Raw genomic sequence first — 22,231 nt, forward strand, 5'->3', positions numbered from 1 at the left:
TCTTTAATGAATAATCAATTTATCCCCAACATGGAGTTTGAGACTGGACAAAATTACTTGCTACTTTTTGTCAGGTATAATCCCTAGTTTTAATTTTAGAAACTGATGAAAAATATGAAGGGAACAAGATCTATAACTGCCAACATTTCTTCAAGTTCTTGTTTTTTTCTTTCAGAATGTATTTTCCTCTTGCAGCAGAAACAGGTTTGTTTTTTTCTTTAAAGGAAAAAGTGAGCAAAGTCAAATAAAATTCTAAATATTTTTATTATTAAGCTTGCTAAATCAGAAAGATCCCATTCATGCAGTTCTGTTTGCTTGGCTTGCTGGTTGCTCCATCATGCATGACACAAGAGACCACATCCAAATTTAGGACCCCCTTTTTCCACAGCATTGGACTTTTGTGTATCTGTGAAGCTCTACTGACCAGACCTCAAAAAGTGTTGTTTTCACCTGTATTGTAAATGAGAATTAAATAGTAGAATCAAGGGAATTTGACAGGGCAGCACTGACCTTTCCTGAACCTGAGTGCAAATCATTCAAATGGTTGGGAGTGCTATGAGAGTAACATGACAATACCACCCCATCCTGTCTCATATTTATTGTATTATAATATATTTTTCCCCTAAGAACATGACAGACATCTTTTATGAATAAATCAATTTTATTTAAATAAAATTACAAGCATATCTTGTCTATTTTAAACTACCATACAGTTTTTCAAAGGCACCGATATTTAACAATAATTTAAATTTTCTTGAGAGCAGCTACCTTTTTCTGAGTGGCATTTGTAAACTTGTCAGACTTCCCTCCACTCATTCAACTTGAGCAAAATCTGTTGCTAGTGAAACATTGAAGGTCGCACTTTTTTCATTGTAATAGGCACCTTAGTGTTCCTGAGCATCTCCTTTGAACAATGCTTGAGAAGAACGGGTCAGGTGTCCTGTGTAGCAAAACCCTACCCTGAGAAGGAGTATTTCTTTCCTTTGTGGCACCAAGAATACACCAGACACAAAACCCCACTATGAGATGTACTCTACATTTACTCTATGTATTAAAAGTTAAATCCAGGAGACTACTGTTTCTTTGAGTCGTCAGGATCTGATTTTCTTCGCATTTCTTCAAGCTTAATAATGCAATGCCACTTTCTCGTATGCAAAGAGAGTTTCTATAAGAAGCCTGCCCTACAGTTCTTTGTCACAGACTGCATCAACCTCCAGGTTGGGCTTCTTTAAAGGCATCTTTGCTAAGCATGACTGCACAAGAAGCAGCAGATATGTCTGATGGGCTTATTTATCCAGTTATTTGATAATTTACAGGAGATTCACAACAAGGAGACAGAGGGAGATACAGTTGATACATCTCAGCAAGATAAGTTCTGCTCAGGTTTTTTCCCAAGTGACCTACAGGCACTTCTGGGCTAGTGCCTTGGTGCAGGAAAGCACTGAGCCAGAGCCGCCAGGTTGAGAGCTTCACAGGAGGAACGATGTCAGGCGGCCACTCTTCTAGTCATTGCATTTGTGTATTGGGACATTTTGTTTCTGAAAAATATTTTTTTTTTCAAAAGGAGAGTTTGCTAAGCATCCTTTGCATTCACAGCTCACTCAGGTTATTGAATCCCATGAGAGTCGCTTTGTCATCTGATTTTGGCTTATCACGACAGACTTTTGCAATAATCCCGAAGTTCTCTTCAATACATAACCATTGTCTTCATTGCCTGGCGGAAGCTTTATACACCAATCATGCAAACAGGAAAAAAAGTCTGCCCTTTAAAAAAATCCCAGCAATCTTGTGACAAGAGTGTTGTGGTGCGCTGAAGGCAAGGTTATAGCTGGGTGTAAAGATGTCGCATTTGGTCAGTGTATCCCTGCTTCAATTAAAAGACAAGCTCCTCAACAACACTGTGGATCTTTCTTCTGGCTTATGTCAACATAAAATCTGATTTTAATCAGACCACACTAATGAAACTCAAGTCTTAGATTTGCAGAGTGGAATAAATATCAATCAATTCAGAGTTTACGGTGACACCATTGCAAAACTGAGACACAGAGCTACAAAAATGCCATCTAGCTCACAGGAATGTCCTGAGCCAGACTTGAGTATAGTTTGCCAAAATCTCCAAGGCCCTTCAGAGAAAGGCATTGAAGAAGGGCAGTTATTAAGAAAAGTGGTGATCTTTGGCTGTTCACCTGCAGCTTCCCATTTTGCACTTCTAAACATAGAAAAGACTGTAAGCCAACTAATCTTGCTTCCCAAAGTAGATTCATCTGGATAATCTGACACTTGGTTACAGGCGTCACTTCACGATACTTGGTAAAGATCTAAAATAATTTTTAAAAATTACCAACCAAAGTCTTCTAAGAAGACATATAAAAGCTTAGCCAGTTTACCTTACTTTTCTTCCTGCGTAGATTATCCTTCAGTTTAGAGATACAGCACCTTAATATTTGTACAGTATTAGATACAGTTTATCAAGAGGAGCAGTGAAGAAATTTGCATTATTCCTGCCTGAGAGAAGTAAAGTACTTTCTGAATATCTTCTTCAGAATAAATGACCTCACTGATTTTGAAAAGACATGGATAAGCCTGGTGGTCTAAAATCCAGCATAACAGCACATGCAGCTAAAGAAGGTACTCCTTGAAAAAGAGAAGGTAAAAACTGAGTCCTAAACCTGAAGTGAGTATGTATGTTGAAGGTCAAAGAGCCTTAGAGAAAGCCTTTAATTTTTTTTTTTTCTGAGTTATGGGATCTCCTTGAACTACTAATTATTTTACTGCCTTTCTTTTTAAGGAATCAGCTTACCGCAATTAATTATTTTATGCTACTCATTTTTCTGGTTCACACTGAAAAAATACAGAGGGAAGTACTCCGAATTCTGAGGGAAAGCAGACTCGTTCCACTGTCTTCCAAAGTCAAACGACAGCAAAGAGGCAGCACTATCTAGGCAGGAGAATGAATAACTGCAGTGGCGTTTGGTCATCATACACTGTTTTCGTCCTTCTAACGTGCTTGGCAGTGTCTCTGCAGGAGTGAACACGTTACACACTCTTCAAGGAAACACTGAATGGCTTTGCAGTGAGTGTTTCTTTCCATTTAACATGAAGCCACAAGCAGACACATCAAGGTGACATACAAGACAGATGCAAGACTGACTTTTTTATCTTGTACTGTTTTCCAGGGCTGCACAGTTATTTATGCAGTTACTTGCAGGGCAATGAACACACTTAGTTGGACATCTTAATTATGAAAATGTAGCAGTCTGTTCAGCAGCAGCTGAAAAACATTTTTCTTATCTTTTAATGAGGCAAGCACACAGTCTTCATCATGCCACCTTACTCAGTCCACGTCTGTCTAATATTAGTTCGGTTTTCTCTGAAGAATGTGATAAACAAGGCACTAGTAAAACCATAACCACGTATCGACACTAAACTTATCCTTCGCAAATAAGATGTAACTGAGTAGATGTAGACAGTGCTCAGCGGATGATATTTGCATAGCAAGTTGTAGTAAAGAATGAATAAGATGTCAAACAAATCTAGAAATGAGGTATCAGTTAGCCTAATGGTAGAGCAGGTAAACTAGGCAAGCCATACTCATACTAGATTTCTTCTTCTGACTCTTGATCTCGTTCAGATGTTTTCAGTAATCCTATTTCCATGGACTGGGACTGTTTAACCTTTGAACGAACTGCCCTGGAAACAACAACAACAAAAAAGAGTTGTCAGTAGTACCTCAAAGAATTATCTGGACATTTTTACACAGTAAAAAAGGAGCTTAACTCTTGCATCTCATCTAGCAGTTAGGATGGTTGATTCATGAAGACTTGAAGTGGGCCATTGTGGAAGGCATCATGAAGAGGTGATAGTAATTTCAAGCAGAATCTGAGCAGAATTTAACCCTAGGCCTTAACTATATGTACCTGTATTTTCACATGAGTGGCTGCGATACAATGCGAGCATGTATCGTGACATTAGTATGTGCTGCCTTTAGCAATACCACCTGTATGTACTACTTGTAAGAGCTTGTTTCTATGGACACATCTAAGAGCATACAGCTTAAGTAAACTTCAGTGTAACACCTAGAAGGTATGATGTAGTGCAAGAACAATAGCAGTGTTTGCTAGGGTACTATAAGGCTGTGAAGAAGACCGAGTCTGGTCAGCCTTGCCACAAATGGTTACTCTGAGCAGCGTGCCATGATCAGTCTGAGGGGCCTTGTCTGATGCTGCAGCAGCCGGGGATGATAGGAGGGATGTAAAATTGCTGTCACCTTTTCTATAGTTGCCATCCTTTACACAACAAACCAGTTTCCCAGCCTTGTGTGCCTGTGCCTTTTAGACTGAGATCCAAAAATGGCATGTCCTCAGTGCAAAGCAAGACTTTCAGAACTACTTATGGCCAAAGTATGGTTAAATAAGACTATTAGGATTGCAGGGGTAAAGTACCAGAAGAAAAGCATGTTTAGGACAGTGCATGGTAAGGTCCTGTAGCCAGAAGGTGATGGTACAGGACAGAATCAGACTTATTTCTATAACCCAGTTAATTCTGCAATTGGAATTTTGTCAGAATTAGCACTGGGTGGCAAGGAAAAGGGCTAACCTTAGAAATTAGGGGATGAAACTGGCTAGTGAAAAAGAAATCAGGTCTAATCATAGGAAACTGCTAGAAATGAAACCTGTCCAATAATCTTCAAAGTTAGGCCATGAGGCCTGCTGTCTAAGCCACTTCAAATTAGTAGACATGAGTACTGGGAAAGAAGATGTCATAGGGAAAAAAGTCCTCCTTGTAACTTCTGATGCACTTGCAAGAGTGAAAGACTATGAAAAAGATCATATTTTATGTGAGAAGCATTATGCTGTCAGAGCTGCACTTTATAAATGTTTTCCCTCTTTCTGCTGAAGCAATGAATCATGGTTTTTTCCTCGATTATCAGAGTCTATGTGTTTTTTTCCTTTGCAAGACAATTAATTACTTTGTGGAAATCTTTTGTTTTATCAGTGAAATTTTTCAAAAATATAGCTCCTACTGGACTAAATGGACAGGTCTCCAAAGTTTGGGTGTTTCAAGTAACTTACCAGCTGACAATTGTGTAATTCACTCCAAGTATAAGAAAAGCAAAGGCGTAATGCCAGCAATAGCACATGGTCAGGAACATCACATTAGTATGATCCATCTGATTCCACTCTGGGCTCCCATTTGGAGGATAAAGCACAAAACCAATCTGTAATATAATATAAGATATTTAGCAAACATCATTTGACACATATCCTGTGCTGTATCATGTATCACACTACCCATCCCAAGGCAGGTGTTTCATTTGATCATAGTGTTGGTTATTTCTGTGTTTATTATTATTAAAAACAATTTTGCCGTCACACTCAGATGTGTTTACACATTTTTGTGCAGAAATGCCTTTGAAAATGCAGAGCCGCCCCAGAGATCCCCTGCTGTAGCCCAGCCAATCAAGGAGCCAGTCTAACAAGTCCTGCAGCTATCACAATGCTGTGCTGTAAGGAAAGGGGCTGGTGCTCAGCCATGTATGATCTGAACTGCAAGGATATCACCAAACAGCAAATCTGCCTGGCTATTTGCATTGACTCACTTCTTTCCGACAGCATGTGGGAATGTGTTACACGATTCAGAAGATGCATAGTAAATTAATAAACAAAGGAGAGACATAAGTCTGTTTCTTCTGGGACACCTGGGGAAAAGGTCAGTTTCTGAAAGTACATAAAAATGGGGCTTTCTCATCCAAGTCTGTAAGTTCATGTGAAATACAGAGCTAATTTGTTTATTCAGAGCTGCGAAAGATCAAATTCAGATTAATGCATAAACTCAGAAACTAGTAATCCCGTGGCTAGAAAGGGTATACCTTGACAACAGAGGTTCTCCGCACTGCCTAATACTCTTTAAAGTCACTGCTCAGCAATTTAGCTGAGAATTTAGGAGCTGGGAAGAGAAGGAGAGGAAGAGGGAGGGGAAGAGTGCATTTTGCATTTCCATGCAGAGAATTCAATGAATGAGGGTGTGATGATGCAGAAAGTCCCTTTACCTTTCACAAATTTGTCATGCTGCAGCCAGTATGCGGTTTTCAGTCACATATACAGGTGAAGTCTGATGCGAGTGTGAAAAAAAGTAACACTTAAATCTTTTGTATTTTTAGCTCTTCAATTTTTTACTTTGAAACAAAAACCACATTGTCTCCAGAGCTAAAGAAATAACTTGTTCTAAAATTAGATTAGGCAGACAACAAAGAATAGTTTCATCTAACTCCTCTTATGTAAAACTTCTTAAATCATCGAAGAAAAGTTTACGAACAAGAAAATAAAACACCAAGTACTGCAGCACCAGGTTCTTGAGTTCACTTATCAAAAAATACTGCTGTTTCAGAGGTTTGTTCGCTTGCCAGAGCAAGTATTTAAATATTTGATTTGGTGCTGACTGTCCAGTTCTCCTAAGGAACAGCAAACGTTTTTATTAAGCCTGTCTGGCCAGCATATAAAAAAGGGGAAGCCAGTCTAGACATGCCGGAAAGCAAAATCACTGGAGTGACCTCAGTTCTCCACTATAAGTTGAAACACATATCAGCACGAATGCTCCTATTTCTTTGCTACAAAATGGCAGTAATTATTTAAATTGTCTCTCCTGTTTGACAAGAAAGAAAGGGTCACTACCAAATATCTATTAATTGGATAGAATCACAAGGTGAAGGCATGGCAGCTACATTTTGAAAAGTCTTTTTGGGAGCCACATCTCTGAAATACAGAGGTTTAGGCTGTTACTTCTGCTCAGTTTCCCGAAAGCTGTAAAAGGAGGAGACTTTACATCACTCAATATTTTAATGCGAATTGGGAGCTCAAATACCTTTTAGACCTAGGTTGCCACTGCTGAATTGCTTTTCAAAAAGCAGAAAGAGGCAGCCAACATGAAAAGCAGTTTGCATCTTCATTCCCTTTCATGCAATGTCAATGTGTGCTCTGCTTCATTTGTCCAGTACTCTGCTGGGCATTCACACGCAGCTCCAGCAGCTGACAGTGGGGACTGTCTTTGTAAAGAATAGCATATATTGCTGGGCTATAAAGTCATTGTGATTCAATTGTCAAATTTTGAACAGGATGTTACAGAGCTTAGATGGGATGTTCATTCATAAGGAAGAGCTCAACAAAACCACCTAGGGGTAAAATGGCTTCTTTGTCTGTAAAACAGATATGATAAGTACTTCTATCTCCTTAAATCTACTTAATAGTGCAACATTTTCTATGAGTCCTTTGAGGACTGTGTTTAAAAGATATATTATATCAGCTGTAAAACATCTGTAAATGAATAAATGACTGATTTTGGTGAAGAATGAAATTCCCAAGGCAGAAAAGTGACCTACCTGCCAGAACCAGCTGCCTTGTAATATGCAGAGGCTTGTACGAAGCATCTCTAGCACAATACTGCCACGGAAAAAAACTTCCAGAAATATGCAAACAGCAGCGCCAAAGATAGCAAATAGCAATAACTGATGAACATGAACATCCAGCATGGCTCTCCCATGAAGATGGTAGCAAAAGAGGAAACCTGGAATAAATTAAGTGATCAGCTGAAGATCTTTTCTTACCTTATAATCTCCCTACATCTACTTTTGGAAAACAGTGAACATTTAGCATTTCTCTTTATGCCAATATTACCTTCTCAGTTGAACTGAGAGTAATTTTTTAGGACTGGTGCATACATACTGTGTAATCCTACTCTTGAGCTCAGACCAGGAAATTGCATGGGAAGCTGCAGCTCTGTCATCTTTCGTTTAAAACACGTTAACTGAAAGTCTTATTCATCTCTGTTTGCAGTATAACCACAGGGATACTATTGGATACACTGTGTGTACAGAAAACACTAATTGAGTGTGGGTTCAGTGCAATTGAAGTAATTGCTGTGCATGTAAATGCAGTCACGCTGGCTTTATCTAACAAGTTGTGTACCATGTCAGTGCCTACACTGAAGTTCACACCTGAGCTATTGAGCACATCAACCCAAACACTGTTGTGTTGCTATTTTTGTAATATTTCTGTTGCTTTCTGAGCCAGCTAGGAAAGCACAGACACATCTCTACATGTGGTCATGCTCTGGGCTGCAGTGCAGGCAAACCCTCAACAGTTTAAGGAGGGCCGAGACTGATCTTTTTAAGCATTTCAGGGAGTTAAACCCCCAGCTCCCATACACTCATTCTCTAAAGCTGATTTGAGATTCCCAGACCAAAGATCCCCTCTGCAAGTTGCATGCACGCCTCTGTGGGCAAAAGTAAACTGACCTTCAATAAACACTGCTAAGGAAAGCATCATCCTGTCCATGGCCACTGGTAATGCATTGGTCCCGTGAGCCACAATGTCAACCAACCCTGAAATGCCATAGAAAAGGTACATCGTGGCATGTTGCCAATTCATCAAGTGATCCCAGTGCTTTTCCTCATAATTATACAACTTCAGATGAGGTCCATCGGGAACAAACTGCTCAGCCACCATTCCTGCACATAAAATGAAAAATACGACTGTTTGTCCTGCTTCTTAGACTGAGGATGTCTTTATACAAACAACAGAGGCAATAATATATCCCCATGCAGCATAATGACAGTCAGTTTGGGGTTTAGCCTGGCTGCCTAGGACTGATCTGGGTGACTGCTGTGTTTTACTCCTTTCTGCCCAGTTCAGCCACTCCCAATAAAATTTTAAACGTGTTGTCCAAATTCAAGTGAACATGCGCAGAAGCCTCAACAATATTAATTTTATATAAACTTTCAAGAAAATAGGCAGTGGGTGGAGAAAAAGGAAAATTAATTGCTTTGCTGAGGGAAAGACCATTGAGTAGGCTCAAGCACATATTAAGCATCACGTAATCCACAGGAGGAAGCCAGAGGAAACCAGGCTTCAGCTCCATGCCTGGTGGAACTATTTGCATCTTACAATTTCCAGCAGTGAAAATACAGACAGTTATTATGTGCAGCTTTTTTTTTTTAACAATTGCTATTGTAGTAGTCCTCTGAATTTTTCAACTGCCTTTCTCAGCAGTTCAAACATGCATTTAACATATGCTAAAGTCCCCAAAAGAAAGATTTACCACTTCAGTCCTCTGCAATATGCAGGATGACAGAGTTCAAACTTTTAATTCAAAGGCGCTCTTTCCTATAAAGCTATAAAAGGAAATCGCTTCACTGTGCAGAGTTATTAAATGTCCCATGAGAATATACACTGAGTTAGGGTTTGAATTGCTGCTCCAATGCCTTCCTTACCTTGGCCCCTTGTTGTCTTGCTAGATAGCTGAAGAAAGGGGAAAGCTGCTTTTAGATACTCTATATGATCACTGAAGTTTGAGAAGGGTTTAAAATGCATTACGGTTTTAAAATGTTAAAGTTAATGACATTGCTTCTAAAGTGCAGGCCAGAATACTGCTGTATAAGTAGATCTGCTACAGAGCAAATGCAGTGTTTTTCCAACCCTATTTCAAATCTTCCTAATAAAGAAACAGCAGTTTTTATTCCTTCTGCTGCTTTTAGTGTTTGTCCTTGCCAGGCTTTGTTGTCCACATTGCTGACTGGAATTGAAATTACCATATGTTAAAATAAAAGCTTTTCATTTTAGGGTGAAAGTAGAAAAAAAAATGTTTTAGCTGCCCGACCACCTCTAGTCACTGACTGCAAAATTTATATAAAGATGTCCCCACTCACACCTCAAAATGAATGCTATTATTTAGGTTTTATTAAGGATATCAAAGTATATACTGTACACAAAACAGCACTTCAGTGCTGAGAAATCTGAACTCATGCAGAGTAAGAAAAAGTTGTGCTGAGTTCCCCTTGGCCCTTGTTATTTAGGTTACTTACTCTCTAGAAGTAAATTGCTTATACAAAGCATGCTGGAATGCAAGCAAGAACTAGAGATTTCCAGTCAGATGCACAGATCTGCATTTATATAGTTTGTCAATAACTCAGTGGTGACTACTGACATCTGAGATGGCTGAACACAAAATAGAAAAGCAATGTCCCCACAGTCTGGTGCTCCTAGTCTGCATGTGAGAGTCCCTTGCTTAAATACCTTATCTCCCTCCCTGAAGTAGTGAGCAACATGTGAACACTCAGATGGACCAGCTGTGAAGCTGCCAGAAGCTCCAAAAGAGCACTGTGGATGGGAATCATGTAAGAGCTGTAAGTATGTAATTAATAGCATTTGCCCCACGAGTTCTTAGATTCATGTTGTTCAAAGAACAATTTTTTTTCTAAAAAAAAAGTGTTAAAAGGCATAGCCTTTTTGTTCTCTGTCCCAAGTCAACCTTACTTACCAATCAAGGCAAAGACACCTTTGATAATCCCCTCAACAAATTCCAGGCGCTGAAATCCTGCCCTGGAACCAAGGTAGCAAGCGTTCTTGTTTTTTCGACACGCGTATTTCAGGGGATACTTCACTGACCACCACAAGCCAAAAAGAAGGAAAAAGCTTCCAGGGAGGGCATGTCCTTTGAAATTGCCCATGTTTTTCTGTTAGGTGATATCTGAAGATGAAACAAATGCAGATCAGTTATGGGAGAAGTAGGAGAATTCTGTGGGTTATAATTTTAAAGCGTCTCCTCACATAGATCAAGAGGGTGCCACTGAACTATGTACTCACGCTGAAATTAAAAATAAATTTGTGCACTTATCTTCCCTGGCTGTTTAAAATCCCCAGCCAGTCTCTCCAGTTTCATAGCTTTGCAGAATAAGAGTAAGAGAGCAAAATGCAAAGCAGCTGACCTCAAATGCAGAGCCGGCAAGTGAAGAAGAAAAAAAAAAAAAGGCATCGTACACTGTGTCATGTTGTTGAAAATGAGCTAGCAAAGGAGAGAACATGAATATGCACAATTTGGTTCTTTCACCTTTAGAGCGGGTTTTATACTTATTCACTCCATGAACAAAAATCAAGATAATACTTGACTGAAGGAAAAATTAACTTTATACAGATCCAGTGGGTAGCTATTCACTAATAAATTGATTTTTTAATTTCAATCTGGATGTCTCATTATGATTTACAAACATCAAGTCATTCTCAATGTTTGATAGGTGAATTATGCACCCACAACTAGATACATATTATCAAGTACATCAAGTGCAGAATGATAAGGTTATTAGTTGGTCAGTGTTATACAGTCATTTAAAAGTAATGCTGTTAATAAAACCTAGTAATTCTAGTCATCATCCCAACTTTTAGGAGAGTTAACTGAGCTCCAATGGCTTCTTCATTAAAATGACAGTTCTAACATTAAATTGTAATTTTTATTTACGTTATCACAAACTGAGTTGTTGCACCTCATGACCCAAAGGCATACTAAATGTTTGCACAGGCATAAAGAATAACTACTTTAGAATCAAAAGGCAATCTTTACTTTCTGTTATTATCAAGGCTGACTTAAAAATCCAATCACCTCACTACATCAGAGCCATCTGGTTATGAATAGAAAATGGAGGCTCTGGTATATTTTTCTTTCCGGTAAGTATTTCCTATGGTCAGCTCTGCATAAGAAGTTTTAAACTGTGGCTTGTGGGCCATGGAGTACTTGCAGATGGTTCACATAATGCTGTTTAGTCACGTAGGTTGAGCTCTCTCCTATTTCTGGAGGCTAAGCAGCTCTGAGAGCAATAATTACTATATTTATTTTTTTTAAAGAGAAACTTTTCCATATGCACAGGTCCTGAAGCTGCCATAAGACTATTACCCAACTGCACAAGGAGGGGTGACCTATATTGCCACAAAAGAGGAGAAAAAAAATACAATTGTTCATGCATAGCACAAGGCAGACTGTGATTTAAACAGGGATGCCGAAGAGGGTCCTGCCTGCATTGCCTGTCTTCTCCTCTTCCAGTGCTGATTTCTCCCCCTATAAGGGCTGCAGAAGCAGTGAGGGGTGAGTTTTAAAAGCTTTCCCTAGATAAAACTGCCCTTGGCTAGTTTCTGGGGAAGACTTACTGAAGGACGACCAAAGGAAAATGTGATACTGGTTGCCCAAGAAAGCCCGTTTCTGGATGTGACCTTGTGGGTATTGCCGGTCCTGGCATTTATATGTCAAAGCCTGGAAGGAAAATGTGCCGAGATGGCTGCACCAAGCTCAGGGAAGGCTCCTGGGGAAACAGCACCTGCCAGTTGTGGGGCAGCCAAAGGGGCAATGAGGGATGTATTTACATGTTTTTACAAAATGCAAATACTCTATTTGGGATTTCTGCTGTGTTGGGAAGGGCTCCTGCATGCCACTTGGCTCCTGCCAAGAAGAAAAGCAAGGATGCTATGCTCAGAGCTTGCTGTGGGCAGCTTTTCCTCACCTGGTGGCTGGCCAGCTGCTCAGATCACGGCAGAAAAAGCCACGAGGATGAGTTGGTGCTGGCAGACCTGGCAAGCAGTTTTCAGCACAGGCACCTCAACCACCATGATCCATGACCACTTTCATCTCCCCTTACAAAATGCTGAAATAAGCTCTAAGCCTCTCTGGGGCTGCACACCTCAGTTAGTGGTGCCAAATCTTCCTGTTTGTGAGCTGAACATCTCTGATCCTGGCCCAGAGGGGCTGGGCAAGGCAAAAGGAGGAAGTGGCAGCCAAGGATCCAAGGATCAAGAGAGCCTTTACTCTGTTCCCTGTGCCTTCCCCACCACCCTTAAAGCCCCACTGGGTTGATGCCTGTGTGTTTTGTTTACAGGTGGGCAAAGCACTGCTCACTCTCAAGCAGCCTACAGCTGAGGGGCTCAGCCCCACAGGTTAGACACAGCCCACACTGTCTTGCAAGAGATATACCACATTTCAGGACATCTTTAGTTCAAAGTGTCTGACTAGATTGTGCATCATGGCCAGTACTCACTGTGCCATTGCCTCAAAAAAGGGCAGTATTTACAGCAGCTGAAATTTTAGACAGTCACCTAAACTTTGATTTAAACTTTGAAATACTTCTTTTGCTTTGAAAGACTTAATTTCAGATTCTTCTAAAACTTACAAATCTGAAAGACTTTAGTGTCTTTTCAGACACGGTGGATTTTTTCCTTCTTTGAATGAAAGGAAGAGGGGAGGAGTAGGGAATGGCCTTTCCTCACCGTATGTCTGATCTCACTGAACACTATTCATTAGAAAGGCTTCATTCATTAGATCATTTTGAAATTCACCACAGATACATAGCACTTGAAATGGAAAGATTTACCCTGTATCCTACATCAAAGAGAGATACTGTATTAAAAAGGTAAATTAAACCTATGAAAAGCCTCCCTTTAGGAGAATACAGCTGCAGGAAGAGTCAAATGAAGAACAGTATGCTAATGTTATTTGTAGTGCATGATTTACAAAGCTTCAAAAGTAATTCTCAATCTGTAAATTCACCCCTGCGTTATCTAGAGCTCTAATCACTGCAGGATTTTTCTGTTCTGAGTTTGAGTAATCCATCAAGATACTTTAAAACTAATTTTTGCCGTTCAAAACAAGAGAAAAGAAGAAAAAGAAAGGACTGATACAGCAGCTACTGCTGCATATCCAAAACTGAACTAGATTTTTTTTTTTCTTTAAGAAAAACAATAACATATTATTGGCTTTAGAGAGTGTAAACTTCAGTTTGAGTCCATCCAAATATGTTGGGGATTATTTGTAGGACTTATCTAGAAAGATACTAGATCTGCCAGCCAGCTGTTGTGGCAGACCTTTGGATCACTGCATCTCAACATAGTTGGCTTCAGAAAGAAGTTATATGAATTATACTTAAAATCCTTTCCTTTGTGGACTTGAAAACATCATGACAGAGCTCACCTTAAAACGATTAAACTTCCAAATTTGTTGTCTCTTATCGGGCCTGAGATCTTATTTTGCTGAGTCTATAAATCAGTTGCCACCACCCACAGTGATATGACTTGAGTTTTGCTGCAAGTAAACCAGGTGACGTCACGTGGTTGGGGTGCTCGGTATGACACTATGGATATGGCAAGGATAAGTGCAGCCTCCACTGCAGAAAGACCACTGCAGAGTCAGGCAGTAGATCTGGGAGGTGTGAGACAGGAGTGCAAGGAGAGGTGGAAGGAGAGGAGGACTGGATGGCAGGCTGCTGCCTTTTTTCACTGTGCTTTGGCATTCCCTGTGCAGCCTGGTACAAAGCAGCTCCTGCCAGCATTTCTGCACAGCTTGAGAGCCAGCCAGTTTTGGTGTCTCAGGTGTTATTTATTGGATAAAGATGGCATCAGCATTTTACAACAATACCTAATAAATTTGAGAGTTTATTTTTACAGAGCCTTATGCCATAAACTAGCAAACAGATCACTGGAGGACTGATGTTGCAAGATGTGCCAATCCCAGACTACCTTTTATCCTCAGTGATTTCAGGGATGTTGGCACAGCAACCGCCATGTTCTGGGCAGTAAACCTTCCTTACTGCTCACCAACTTCCTAAAGTGCATAATCTGTCAGAGATACAAGCAGAGGAAATCCTGAGGCTGCCCCACAACTGTGTGCCGTGAGGTCTGGATTCTACCATGCAGGGTCTGCTCACAGTCCCTCCGCTATCCCCTAAAGCTACCTAGTCACACCAGGTACTGCATGCATACCTGCAGCTGGTGACATGCTCGCACAACCCTATCCCAGTCCAAATTGTGCTCCTAACCCTGCCAGGCAAACCCAACAGTGGTGGTGCCTACAAGAGTCACACCAGACAGGTGGCATCACGTCGCCACAGCCCTTGGTTGGGCTTCCCAACAAGCATACACAAACTTCTTGACCACCGCTGATCAAATCACCCATTACCCCAGGATCCCTACCAGCTCACTCGGATTTTCATGTCTCCACCCTGAAGCCTCACAACCCAGGACCCTTCCACCACCACCACCAGCGGCCATGGGGCCACAGCAGCCAGGGCACCAGAAAATTTTGACTCTGGCAAAGGAAATTTTAGGCTCTACCTGGGAGAATCTCCTGCTCCACTAACCAGCAGGGCTGCCACTCCAGGAACCAGACAAGGCACATGCTCCAGCCCAGATTCAGGATTTCCACCGGAAGTGCTCCTTGAAACCCCGCTCTTGGGACAGTGTGGGGCATTCCAGGAGGGGAGGCTGTGGTCAGGGTTCAAGGGCACCCAATGGGCTTTAATTGACCCAAATAGCCTCAGTCAGGACCCGCCAGCCTGGCATCCTTGCCGAAGGGCCCATGGTCACAGGGGGACTGGAGAGAAAAGTAATTACACATAATTATGGCAATAAATTCAATTATTGAGGTAGTTTATAAATTTTAAGTACCAATCAAAGTTTCTGCAGCTGATTGGAATAAGGAACAAGAATAATTTACAGCTATGACTGAATGTAAGATGCTTTTCTTTTTCCACACGTGAGTACTCCAAGCATGGTTCTTCTTGCAATAATCACAGAAAGCTCTGCATGATTCAGGCTTTACCAGCAAGTGGAAAGCTGCATAGTATTGCAAATATATTTTACCCTCAGACTTTGCCAACAAAATATAGGTTGCCCACAAATTCCTGTGTATCAGTAATGCTTTGTGTACCTAGGACGTTCATCCCTTGGTTCAGGCTGCATCTTATGCTTTGGAGTCAGAAGGGAATATGGGGATCTGATGGCAATGGAGGGGATGAGCAAATGCAGTTTCCAAGTGAGTATTCAAGAATAGGTGTACATTTTTGTGTGTATTAAAAGCTGCCTTTGTAGCCTGAAAATTATCTCACACAAGCAGAAGCATGAAAGGCAGGCAAGAAACAGACTTACATGATGTTTTAAACATCTTCAAACTTGTGGTAAATGTTTCATAACATTTACCAGTTTGATTCCTCACCTCTCAAGGCTGCCCATATGGGGACTAAGGCAAGCCTTGCAAGTGGTGTAGAGAAACTAGCTATACCACATGGTTACTCAGACAGCTTCTCAATCGCTTCTTGAAGAACTAGATTAGTTTCCCTTTTTTAACTCTTCTCCCTTTAAAAAAGGAGCTTAAAGGGAGTTGACACTGCCAGGGGTTTTGACAGTGTAACCTATACTGAATGGGAACACAAGTGGTATTGGAACCAGAGCTAGCCCTGCAGCAGGCAGCTTCCCCTCCCTGCACGTTCTCCTGCCACAGTAGTATGTCTCGCAATTTCCTGTGTTTATCAAGCCCTGGGGGATGTTAAAGGTTAAAGAGGACTGTCAGCCAGAAATGTGAAGTTTTTTTCCAGAAATGGCTCAAGTTATGAGGCCACAAACTCACTCTGCTGCAATGTGTTCATTTCTGCTACAGAACCATATGATAACAAAAGTTAAACCCAAATGGTAAACACTAGCAAATTTACTGCAACAGTAAAACTGAAGCATTATTATTCTTCTATATGTTAGGTTAGGAAATAGTGATGTGAAACTTATAATATTTGATACAAAAAGTTTATTTATCCATCACAGCCACAGGAATTGATCGTAATGTCATTGAAAATAATGCACCGAGATAAGAGGAGAAAAAAACATATTTGTAGACACTTTCTAATCAGTGGACAAGATGTGATCATACAGCTTTTACCAAAGCTGGAATCTGGTCAAGTTGAATGCAACTTTGTCTTTGAAGACAAAGAAAATCACCTTCTTCAGTACTAAAGTTTCCTACTTGTGTTTAAAGATATGTTCACGAGGCAAGTGCCTTTTATCCTCTAGCCATTAAACTGTAAACATCACAGAGCGCCAGGCTGATCTGAAGAACAATGTCTGCTGTAATTACCTTGCCCAACAAATGCAGTACTGACTTCATTTCATGACTGAAAGTGTTTCAGCAACTACAGCCCCACATTTCCAGATGAGATCACTGTTCTAGTGTTAAGGAAATACTCAGCTGGCTCCTTCAGAATTAAGCTGGAACTAAGCACTGTGTACGCTAATGAAAGTAAGTCTTCTTGAAATGCTAAAAAATGACAGTACAGCCTTGACAGTTTTGGCTTAAGAGCATGGGAGATTAAGATTTTCAGGTCAAAAAAAAAAAAAAGAAATATCATTAATAGGCATCCCTGAAGCCTGTAAAAGAAGAATTAAACCTCTGATAAAATTCTCAGGACGCTAAAACAGGAATGAAAACAGAGGTAATGACCAGAATTCTACATACTGGCCATAGAAAGGAAGGACTCCAAGACACTGACTCTCAGTGGTGAGTTTGGGCCCACAACCTGAACTGCTTCATTTCTTTCAGTGCCTTGCATTTGTCAACAAGTCCTGCTTCACAGACACTTGTCCTTCTCTGCCCTTTGAGTGCTCTTTACTGTGTTTTTAATCTCTCATGACCCTCAGTTCTCTGGCTTTATTTCCCCTTTCTCTGTGTATCTGCTGACTCTGTTTCTGTTCCCAAACCCAAGCAGGCTATCTCCAGGGGTTTTCAGGGACAACAAACACTCCATAATAATCTTACAATTGGCTCTTGATATCAGAGCAGCTGCTACTCTGTGGATATGAAATTTTTCATCTTCAGGACTGCCAATTCAGAGGTTTTTATTCAGATCCACAAGTTCAAAAAACATACACACATAAGAAATTAAATCTTGTAATTGCATGGGATACATAAAAGTCATTTTTCCTATGAAAGATTCATCGTTTCTTTGTGGGCCATAAAACTTGGTATTTCCTAGCACTGACTGAAATAAAGAGTTAAATAGCATGGGCATGTGAGTAAACTATTGCAGGTATGAGAGTGCTACCTCCTGCAGGAGTACGTTTGGCTTCAGCCACTTCCCTGCCCACTGGACCCCAGCAGTAGCCGCTGTCTCCTGTGGGGTAGTGACCTTTCAGGGATCCCTTGTGCAGAGCAGCAGTTTCCTTCTAGCAGAAGGTCACAGACTGCCACCTCTAAACAGAGGTGCTGCCAATTTGTGACACCCCCCAACCCAGCAGACTCCAGCAAGTTTTGATTGTGTGTGTTAATGGCTGAGCTCTGCCTTACGCACAGCGTGGTGGAAGGATGTGCTGTGAGTGTGGTGCTGCAGGAGCTCTGCATTGACATCCGAGACTGCCTCTCCTTTCAGTCCACCCAGTGCTGGGCTCAGCTAGAGCTCTTATTGCTTCCTGATTTTAACTTGAATTGTGCCAGCTAGTGAAATGAAATTCCTATATGCTCCCTGTTTTTAAAGTCAATTCCTCTTGCCTTTAGAACAGTCCAAGTCTCTTCTAATGAACAACCTCTGCGGGACTCTAGGTATCCTGGAAGGCCCATGGTCACACCACAAACGTCTCATCGCCAGTGAAATGACTGCTCCCAGAGTACCAAAATCAGTTTTGTAGGGTTATAGTCCCTGTCTACTCCTTGTAATTCCAGGTGTGCTCACCTACATGTTCTCCGCTTCCTGATAGGCTAGGAAAATGTCAAGAATATTGGCTTCTAGTGGTACACTACATTTAGCTGTATCCTCCTGCTGAGATCCAGCTACTTCTTGAATCTCTGCTTTCTGAAATTATTTGATTAAGTGATTCTTAACTTTCAGCCACCTGTCTATCTGTCCGTGGAATACAGTTGGGTAGTGTGAGTCCTCAGGGCTCTTAGACGGCAAGCAAAGTGAGATAAAATAAATGATTAAATCTCATGAATTTGTATGCCATAATCAATGATATTTGAGTGTTTAGGGCTTGCAACATTGTGTTGTGATAGGAAAGGAAAAAAAATTCCTAAAGCTTTCCTGTAAGTAACTTCCATAAAGCCATACAGCAGAACAGAATGTGGGATTTGCAACTAGAGATTTGCCTTCACTGACTTGCCTTGAACTTGGAAGTTTTCTCTGCAAGTCTTGTCTGCTGAGATTAGGGTGCTTGATGTCCTGCCTGTCACAAGGGTGACCAAGTGCACTGCCTCTACTGACTGTTGCTTGGGGGAAACACACCCTCAAGAGCAGAAAGATGTGAGTCAGAAAAGAAAGAGAAACACTAATGAATAAATAGTAGCATTGGTAAGGCAGTCTGTAACATTTATAGTACCTGAGAGGAATGGCTGTCTGAGTTAGCCCAGCTTGAAAATACAAAATACATCAGAGAAATAAGCAAAATTCCTCTTTATGGGACCAACTTATATTCACTAAATGGGGAATCAGCTAGTGCTAGTGCAACGTTAGCAGAAACATGAGAGTCCTCCATAACGCAAGGCTACCGTAGCAGCATCTTCAATTCCTGCTGTCCCTCAAATGAATTAGTGGAATGAGCAAGAATAATGCCATGGAGTAGGAGCTTTGTAATTCAATTAGACCAGCAGCCACAGCAAGGAGCTCTATCCTCTACTACTGGCCTTACAGATGCTACCCTGTATCTTAGACATGTCTCAAGTGCAAGGACATGTGGGACAAGACTTGTAGAAATTTCACTGGGATAGCCTTAAAATGTTGTAGCAGGCCCTGATTTAGGCATAAAGCGATTAGAAGAAACTGAAGTTTTCTTTCTATTTTCTGAAGCAAAAAGCGGTGCCAGAACTCAAGGTCTGGCTCATGCTGCATGGTAAGACAGGATTGCCACAGTAGAGTAGCATTCTGCTAAAAACTAAGGTATTTCAGAAACAACAGTTAATTATTTGTAATCCCTGGGTTTAGGAGCTTGCCTTGCTCTCAGCTAGGAAGAGATGATCAAAATCACCACTGCTGCCCACTGCAAATGAGCATGAGAACATTTGGTAATGTCTAAGAAATAGAGTAGGAGCCAGCTGACAAGAGGTTTGACACTTGGGAGTCTTGGTTCATGTACACCCTCAGACTGGAAACAAGGGGCCCATTTTTGTGCTGCTGCACTGGCCATTTGTGGTACTGAGTAAAATGATATTCCCATGCAGATTTTCTGTGCAAGAAAAGAGTAAACAGAGTATTTTTCCTGAACACAGGCATAATTATTCCAGCCACTCCTCAAGGTTCATTTGACTTTTCTGCCCTAGCAGTGATTTCTGCCCACACTCTCCACAGCTGAAATAAATCTGTTTGGTTTGCCCAGCTCCATTTATAAAGAGAAAAACACAGGAAAAGTCCGCAGAATCAACCCTGAAAAGCAACTAAAGAGATCTGAGTGAACTTCAGAAAGGTAACTGCACGGTCAATGATGACTTTGAAACTAAAATGGATATTGAATAAATTCCTTCTACAAATTACAAAGTCCTTACAGTGACTTATGGTACAAAATATGCCATGACGTAAAGAGGTCTACAGAAACAGTAATATAAGGTGATGCAAACAAAGTTATACATACTGGAGAAATCACACATCCTGGGTATGTAAATGCATAGCCATCATCAAATATTTAGTTTAAAAATGAAGAAGCATGAATACTTTTGTTTAAAGTATTTCAGTTCCTAAGCTCTGAAATTTCAGAATGTCAGTTATCAGAAAGATAATGAAAGGTTTTATACCATGTCAAATATGAAATATTACTCGGAGAGCAGAATATGATTCACTGCTGAAAAAATTAAACAAAATGGAACATATACAGGCACTGAAAGTGTTTTTCCAAGGGTTATTGTGTTTCAAAATAGAATAGAGAGGGTGGGATAATGTAATTTGAGGTTTTGTCTCATGTAGTAAGTAGGCACAGCTGGACTTACATTGTCTTGATTTTGCCTGGAAATTCAAGTTTGGATATACATCTCCATTTAGGAGAGGAGAGGAGAGGAGAGGAGAGGAGAGGAGAGGAGAGGAGAGGAGAGGAGAGGAGAGGAGAGGAGAGGAGAGGAGAGGAGAGGAGAGGAGAGGAGAGGAGAGGAGAGGAGAGGAGAGGAGAGGAGAGGAGAGGAGAGGAGAGGAGAGGAGAGGAGAGGAGAGGAGAGGAGAGGAGAGGAGAGGAGAGGAGAGGAGAGGAGAGGAGAGGAGAGGAGAGGAGAGGAGAGGAGAGGAGAGGAGAGGAGAGGAGAGGAGAGGAGAGGAGAGGAGAGGAAAAAATAACAGGCAAGCAACTTAAAACTAGTGCATGTTGTATTCCCACCCCTAGCACTTCATCCCCCCTTTGTCTAACGACTGCTGCAAAAACTTTCATACCTGGAGTAAAACAATCTGGATGTCTGCAAGGGGTACACTCGCAATTAACACCAGCAATCCTTTCAGAAGCTATTTCTGACTTAGAAATCTCGTCCACGCTCTTTACATCAGCAGTGTGCGTGTGTATCCATCCCATGGACCGAGTTAAGGCAAACATGGAGTAGTTCTTGTTCTTCCACCCGGGAATATTCACACACCCCCATCCCTGCCCCTGCTGCCGCCCTCCCTGCCTTCCCCCCTGTCCGCGGGAGAGGAGACCTCCAGCCTTTCCCGCACCCGGGCTCTCCTTACCTCCCTCCCTGCTCCCTCGCAGCCTCCTCCTCCGGCTGCCCCGCAGCCCCTCGCCCCTTCCAAGGGGCTTCGCTCCGTCCCGGGACCCTCCAGCTGCGGCCGCCGGGGGATGCGCCCAGATGTTGACGGCGCAGCCGCCCAGATGTTCCCCGGGCGGGGTAGGGGGGGACGGCTTCCTCTCCGCCTGGCTGGGGAGGATCCAGGGCAGAGCCAAAGGAAAGGGGCTCAGGGAAAACGAAGCTTCGGAGGGATCCGACTCTGCCCGGGGTCCGTCCCACGCCTCTGCCTCTCTTTCCAGGGAAAGCAGCCGGGAGCGGGCAGGGCTGGAGGCTCTAGGGAAAAGCTCCCACTGGCAAGGGCAGGCTAGGAAAAGTAGACAAAGTAGAGAGACTTTCTGACACACAAACCCTCCTTTGATAGCTGCGTGTAACACAGACTTTATATATATATATATATTTACCTTTCCCCACCCTCGTGGTTTTCGCCACAAAAATGAGCACCCGTGGCTGTAGTTCCTATAATTTGGTAGGAATGTATGGCAAAGCCCAGAATCCAAAAGGAGAATGTCTAAAAATATAATTGAAAGGATGAAGCCACAGTTTTATTTGCAAATGTCATGCTATAGTAAACAGTTAGTGACATTACGGAATCATTCACAGCAGAATGAAAAGCATCTTGTACGGCACCACCTCCATCACATTAGCCAGCAGAGAACACCAACGAAATCCTTTCATCTTAAATATGGAAAAATCCTACTTTGAGGTATTTGCCAGGAAGTTTACAAAGGCTTGTAGTGACAGGATGAGGGGCAATGGGTATAAACTGAAGAGGGGCAGATTTAGACTAGATATAAAGAGGAATTTCTTTACCATGAGGGTGGTGAGACACTGGCACAGGTTGCCCAGGGAAGCTGTGGATGCTCCATCCCTGGAGGTGTTCAAGGCCAGGTTGGATGGACCTTGATCCTGATCTAGC

At 41.6% G+C, this 22,231-nt stretch overlaps 1 protein-coding gene across 2 annotated transcripts; it reads right to left on the reverse strand.

Annotated features, from left to right (window-relative positions):
- Positions 1-663: 663 nt before the first annotated feature.
- TMEM45A (transmembrane protein 45A) lies at positions 664-21,517 on the reverse strand. Of its 2 annotated transcripts, none has more exons than XM_009556948.2 (6): positions 21,257-21,517; positions 10,312-10,521; positions 8,291-8,503; positions 7,376-7,560; positions 5,073-5,218; positions 664-3,690 (listed from the first exon to the last, which is right to left on the reverse strand). In XM_009556948.2, exons 2-6 carry the CDS (start codon positions 10,499-10,501, stop codon positions 3,597-3,599), a joined length of 828 nt encoding a protein of 275 aa, XP_009555243.1. In that variant the 5' UTR covers positions 10,502-10,521; positions 21,257-21,517; the 3' UTR covers positions 664-3,596. The 2 variants fall into 2 exon arrangements, with proteins under 2 accessions (XP_009555243.1, XP_053912801.1); XM_054056826.1 differs by lacking the exon at positions 21,257-21,517 and adding an exon at positions 20,966-21,099.
- Between the last annotated feature and the right edge of the window lie 714 nt (positions 21,518-22,231).

Source organism: Cuculus canorus, chromosome 1, assembly GCF_017976375.1.
Source record: "Cuculus canorus isolate bCucCan1 chromosome 1, bCucCan1.pri, whole genome shotgun sequence".
Classification (NCBI taxonomy): domain Eukaryota; kingdom Metazoa; phylum Chordata; class Aves; order Cuculiformes; family Cuculidae; genus Cuculus; species Cuculus canorus.

Coding starts and splice junctions, on each gene's coding strand:
- TMEM45A (XM_009556948.2), bottom strand. CDS start 10,501: ATGGGCAATTTCAAAGGACATGCCCTCCCTGGAAGCTTTTTCCTTCTT. Junction 8,504..10,311: donor AGGTGTCTTTGCCTTGATTG/GTAAGTAAGGTT, acceptor TTTTATGTGCAG/GAATGGTGGCTGAGCAGTTT. Junction 5,219..7,375: donor AAGGCAGCTGGTTCTGGCAG/GTAGGTCACTTT, acceptor ATTATATTACAG/ATTGGTTTTGTGCTTTATCC.